General features: G+C 55.9%; 1 protein-coding gene across 1 annotated transcript; it reads right to left on the bottom strand.

Annotated features, from left to right (window-relative positions):
• Nucleotides 1–2,537: 2,537 nt before the first annotated feature.
• TLNRD1 (talin rod domain containing 1) lies at nucleotides 2,538–5,716 on the bottom strand. The gene has a single exon (XM_022554540.3). The coding sequence runs from the start codon at nucleotides 4,277–4,279 to the stop codon at nucleotides 3,191–3,193; it is 1,089 nt and encodes a 362-aa protein (XP_022410248.1). The 5' UTR covers nucleotides 4,280–5,716; the 3' UTR covers nucleotides 2,538–3,190.
• Between the last annotated feature and the right edge of the window lie 284 nt (nucleotides 5,717–6,000).

Genomic DNA, 6,000 nt, shown 5'->3' with positions numbered 1-6,000 from the left:
ACATGAGCCGAAATTAAAAAAACAAAAAAAAAAATGGGGTGGAGATGAGGATGGGGGAGGAACATACACACATACAGACACACACACAGAGACATACATAATTTTTGCATTTCCTAAAATCAACCCAGAATGAGTAACAGAAGAAGGCCAAGCTTAAACAGCCAAGACAGAGCTGTGCTTTTTCTAGCTAAGCCTTGTGTTTGAAAGCCTTTTGTCCCATTGACTTTGGTGGACTGTCATAAATAACGGCTTTTGTTCCAAGAACACACAGCCATGATTTCCTTCTCTTATGACCATTCAGAGGAAGCTTTTCAACATCCCTAGTCAGGATGGTGCCCATTAAGCCTGTGTAAGAAAACTTGCCCTCGGAAGTCAGAAGAGCCCAAGGATAGATGTCTTAAATTAACCCGTGTGGTTTAATTTAACAACAACAACCAAAAAAAATCAGGCCACTCTGATTTTATTCCTGGAAACAGTATCTCTGCTGCCCTTATTAAACCCAATGAAATAGGTCTGAGATGTTCCTTTTGCAAAATCAGGGCTATTTCAAAAACAAGTTTAGCCACCTGGTACACTGGGAGAAAAGTTAAAATGTCAAAGAGCTGTGTGTGCCCAGCTAAGTGAGTGATACACACAGAAACGCTGTGCGCTGCTCACTCTGCTTTCCTGAAGCCTGCTGGAAACACACAAGCAGAATTCACTTCAAGCCACCTGCTGGATGAAAAATCCTAAGCTTTATCTTAGAGACAGAAGGAGGAAAAAAGAGGTCAACACATCACTGAACCTTTTAACTTCAGAGGACAGAGATTTTGACTGCAAGTAAAAAAAACTTTTAATATACAGAAATGTTAAAAGCAACTACCACTTAGCTAAGAGGAAGAGAAGTTTCAAGATTAATTTGGTGACTAGCTAGTTAACTGCATCCAAGTAGATAGGAAAAGTGATTCTTTTGGCTTGCACTGTCCTGAAAATTGCTTCTGCAAGGAATGAGTCCAAGAAACAATTGGCAATTCTTTTTTTCCTAATCAGATACCAAATTTGCAGATTTCTGGCTCTGACTGTATTTTACTTTGTTCCTTTCAGTTGACTCTTTGTGATCTGCAAAGGCTAAAGGAACCATACAGTTATAAACTTCAGCATTACTTATGCAAACTCAATGGATAAAAATAAGTAAAAATTCTTATATGCAAGCAGGATTGTCATTGGCACACGGGTTAGGTAGGTTTCCTTCCCTCAAATACTTCCTGAACCTGACTGATCCAGACTAAAGAAGGGCAGGGGGAGAGGAATAAACATGCAAGATCATTTTCATCTTTTAAAGACTTCAGAAATTTAAATCTACCGGCACCTAAGAGAGCAAAACAACTGCTCCCTTGACCGTTCTTAAGAGTGTATACACTCGACCACTTGGAAGCCTTTTTCAAACTTCAGAGCTCAACAGCTGTAGTAAACCCAACACAGGTTTAAGAGGTTCTATAGGCTGAACATGATGTTCATGTAATAAATACAACCATCCAAGTAAAAACAGTCACTACAACTTTCCTCCCCAACACATCACTGTTGAAAAACCTTTCTTTTCAGATCTGTGCGAACTGCAAAGGCTTAGGCACGACAAATCCCAAGAAAAATGTAAATGGAGCAAATTTAAAGCATGTATGAGTTTTATCCATGTGGCTCTCTCAGGATAAGCACGGCAAATACATTTGTTATTTTTTCAGTGGGAAAATGTTCAAAACTCAGCTAGGGTCAGCAAAACCATACAGCCCCTCCCCCAAAAGATTTTTCTTAAAATTGTCTGCAGAAGGGACCAACTACCTTAAAATAACTCCAAATTTCACTGAACAAAGCATCCTTCCATCATACAATCAACCGGGGCATTAGCAGATCAAGGTCACAAAAATAAGCCTTTGCCTGCAAACATGCTGTGGGTCTAGAAAGCTCTTCTCACACTTTCCAGAATACCTCTCCCTCTATTACAACAGTCTAGAACACTACATTTTTGTGTTGTTTTTTTCTCCTAAAATCATGAGCAACTGGATCTTGTCTGAACACACCTGTCTTACTCTCGCTTGATGTACAGTACTTTTGCAGGTCCATACACAGATTCTCTGACCTGGGAAGGCTGGCATTCCACACAGGATTAGGAAGAGGCTTACCCTGAAAAAGACAGGCGGAATACAAATCAGACTGCAGTCAGTCTGAACCCTGTTCATTAGGACAGAAAAATCAGAGGGGACAAAGGAAGCAAAACTACTTTCCAGGAGAAACAGGAAAAAAAACCCCACTCTAGCACTATACATAGTCCAACCATAAATGTGTCCCCTGCCTCTACAAGGAGAGTGTTACACACAGTTCTCTCTTCTTGAATTCTAGGCTGCTCAAAGAAGTTAACTCTTGACGAAAAAGCAGAAAGGGCTGAAGGTTGGGAACCCACCTCATTGCTCCCAAGCAAACTTTCCAGGGCACCTTTCCATGGATGACATGCAGCCTGCAACATTACAATGATTGAAAATCAACAATACTTGCAAAAAGCCATCTGAGAAACATAACATTTTATTAATAGATGAAATAAATACTCCAGTACATGCAAGGTAAAAACTTGACATGGTGGGGGGAATCATTCTATAGTGTAAATTAAAAAATAAAACACACACTCACAGTAGCTTTTCCCCCCATTTGCAAATCACATGGCAAAGTCATACTCTTTCCACACCAAGTATACGCCTAACCCATCACGACTGCTTAAAAAAATAACAACATACAAAAAAGGTAGCTACATCCATGTCTAAGGAGAGAAAACTGAGGTAACCTTTCTCTTAATTGGGGGGGGGAAGAAAAAAAAGACCAAAAAAGAAATGAACCCATGACCTCCTTCCTGCCCAATTAATAATAAAATTTAGTGGAGGAATTCCGGAAGGGGAGCCGGGGTAGGGGGCAGGGGTAATACCGCAACCAGCAGATGACACATCTTCCATCTCCTGGTGTGGGCTGCTGGGCACCGGGGGCCCTCCGAGTGCGTGTGTAAATGGTCTGCATGGCCCTGCCTTCTGGAAGATTCCTCTCGAGCATTTAACATGGGGTGGGGGAGTTCACTTTTGATTTCTTTGGTATAAATGGAGAGGGGCAGAGAATAAGTATCTTCCTTTAGCCTGGGAGGGGGGTGGAAGAATGGGATGAGGGTGGGAGGGTGCTAATTCACAGAATTGGAATTCACTGGCGGTAAAGTCCTGGGCGAAGACCTCTCCCTTAAAGCCTGAGATAGCAGGGTGCAGCCTTCAGACACGGCGCAGGCCGAGTTCCTCAGCCTCTCCCTGTGGTCCGACATCTTGGCGCCCCCGTCGGGGTGCTGCGCCAGATCCCTGAGGCACTGGGTCAGGAGTACGCAGGCCGACACCACACTCATGGCGCCGCCGAGGATGGCGGTCTGCACCGCCTTGCCCTCGGCGCTCACGGCCGCCGCGCGACCCAGGAACTGCGGCTCGGTGGCGAAGCCCACCAGTGCGCTAACCGCCTGCACCAACGGCCCGCTGAAAAGCGCGCAGCGGCTCCGAGCCAGCTCGCTGGGCGCCGCCTTCACCTCGCGCACGCAGGCCAGCAGCGCCGACGCACTCGTGCTCATGCACTTGACGCCAAGCTTGAACTGCTCGCGCGAAAAGCGGTCCCGGGACTTGTCGCTGGCCAGGGCGCACGCGTCCGTCAGGAACTTGAGGTTGCGCGACAGGCCCTGCGACACCTCCAGCAGCAGCTGCGGGGTCAGGTCGGCGAGCGGGGTGGCGCGCAGCACTGCGCAGCCCTGCTCCACCTCGTGGCGGCAGCGTGTCACGCGGTAGCGGTCCACCAGGCCCGGCTGCGCAGGCTGCGCGCCCGGCGTGGCCACAGCCGCCAGATAGGCCGCGTGGGCGGAGCACTCGGTCAAGGACACCACCAGGTCTCCCAGCTCCACCAGGCTGTCCCCCGCTTCCCCGAAGCGGCCCATGTTGAGCTGGCTCTGCACGTCGTGGGTGAGGATGGAGAGCCCCTTGGTGCGCGCGATGATGGTGTCCCGGCATTGCTCGAAGGACTCGGCGCCGGCACAAGCGGAGGCGGGGCCCTCGAAGAGCACGGGCCGCGCCTCGCTCGACAGCAGCAGCAGGTCGGCCACCAGCTGCATCTTGCCCTTGCAGTGGTCGCAGACAGACACCAGCCTCTTCCGGGGCTGCGAGCAAGCCCCGCCGACGGCGCTCGCTGGAGCCGGAGAAGCCGCCTCGCCAGTGGGCTTCCCAGCGCTGCCGCTAGCCATCGCGCCCGGGGGGCACTGGCATGCCGCTGGGGAGCCTGCTACCACCGCCGCTGCCGATGCCGCCGCCCCCGCGGCCGTCGCGACTCAGCTGGCCAAGGCCGCGGTGCCTTCCCCGCACCATCATGCCATCCACCGCCGCGGGCAGAGGGCACTGGGCTGCGGCGGCCGGAGCCCGGGCGGCGCGGAGCGGGCCCGGGGGCCAGAGAACGCAGGAGGCTCTTCGGGGCGCGGGGAGGGGGCGCAGCGTTCGGCCTCTTGGAGGGCTTGCAGGAACCATGAACCGGGGCAGAGCAAACTCACAGACCGCGCTCCTCGTCGCCGGACTGCCAGGAAAGTCCCTTCTGCTGGGCTGCCGCCGCCGCCGCCGCCTTCCTGGGCATGGCCCGGTCCGACCGCCCGAGCGGGGGGAGGGGGGGGAGGGGGGCGGGAGAGGGAAGCTGGGAGTTGTCCTTCCTTCCTTCCTTTGAAATCAAAATCCTTTCCTCGGGGAGGGGCGCGGGCGGCGTCTCAGGCGGGCTCTGCTGTCAGCCACCTCGGGCTCGGCGGCGCACGTGGGCTTCAGGCGCCCAGACACCGCCAGGCTGCACTTCCCCGCGACGGCGGCCGGGGCTGGCCCTCTGGGACGCGCGGCCACCCCGTGGGCATCTCCTGCCTCCCGCTCTCGGGAAGCGGCGCCGGCGGCGGCGGCAGGGCCGAGGGTGTGGCCGATGCTGGCGCGGCCGAGTCAGAGTCGGGCGGGAGCCTGCACTGATTGCGCTCAGCGGCCGCCCCGCTCGCGCTCTCGCCCGCCCGCCGCGCCCGGGCGTGCCGGGAGCCGCGGCGGCCCCTTCCCGCCTCGCCGGTTCACAGAGCGCGGCTCGGCGCCGAGGCGGCACGCCCTCCCGGACCGCGCGCCCCGCGGCCCGCCGCCGGCTGTCGGCGCGAGTCCATCCCCGTCGCCTCCGCCTCGCCTTGGGCCCGCAGCGGCTGAGCTCTCCCGAGACCCCGGGCCCTGCGCATCGGACGTCGCCGCGCGCGTCTCCCCGGCGGCCCGGCCAACTCAGAAGGTCCCCGCGGCGCTGCGGCAACTCGCCCGGGCCCCGGCTCCTGCCATTTTTGTCAACCTCCAACTTCCGAGCGAGCCGGGAGAAACTGAAAGGAAGGGCGGGGGCCGAAAAGCAGAGGGGAAAACACCCGCTTCCTCTCCCCGTGCGGCTTCACCTCTGAGCGCGGCCGTGGGTGCGCCACCGCCCGCTCGCCCTCCGGGGCTGCTGGAGGCTTTTCCTCTTCCCGGCCGCGCCTCGCCTCCCAGCTCGCCACCGCCGCTGCCGCCGCCTCGGCCGTAACCTCCCTGGAGCCTATAGAAATCTTTTGTGTGGCGTCACCGCCTTTCGTTTAAATCCCGCTTCCTCCTCTCGCCCTTCCTCCCGCCCCCTCCGCCGCTCCCGGATGCTTGCGCGATGCGCTGCTCCTCCCCCGGGAAGCTGGGTGGCAGCGGGGGGACGCCCCAGCCCAACGCGGACGCCGGCGGCGCCCGGCCGGTGGTCCCCGGCGGAGAGTCGGGGGGAGCGGACCGGAGGCAGGCCCGCCGGCTGGGGGCTCGGCGCACACTCTTGGAAGACCGGGCCACAGCCGCCAGTTGGCCATACGTAAACTCTCAGCCCAACCGGGGGGCTCCGCGCTTCCTCCCCGCCCAGGGAGCAAGTCTAAAAGGTGGCCTGTGTTCTGGACCGAAGGGAGGA

Source organism: Delphinapterus leucas, chromosome 2 (assembly GCF_059928025.1).
Source record: "Delphinapterus leucas isolate spDelLeu-1000000601 "Yukka" chromosome 2, BTC_Dleu_Yukka2, whole genome shotgun sequence".
In the NCBI taxonomy this organism is placed as follows: Eukaryota; Metazoa; Chordata; class Mammalia; order Artiodactyla; family Monodontidae; genus Delphinapterus; species Delphinapterus leucas.
The sequence above is the reverse complement of the archived record's forward strand: the minus strand, read 5'-3'. Positions and strand labels throughout refer to the sequence as shown.

Coding starts and splice junctions, on each gene's coding strand:
- TLNRD1 (XM_022554540.3), bottom strand. CDS start 4,279: ATGGCTAGCGGCAGCGCTGGGAAGCCCACTGGCGAGGCGGCTTCTCCG.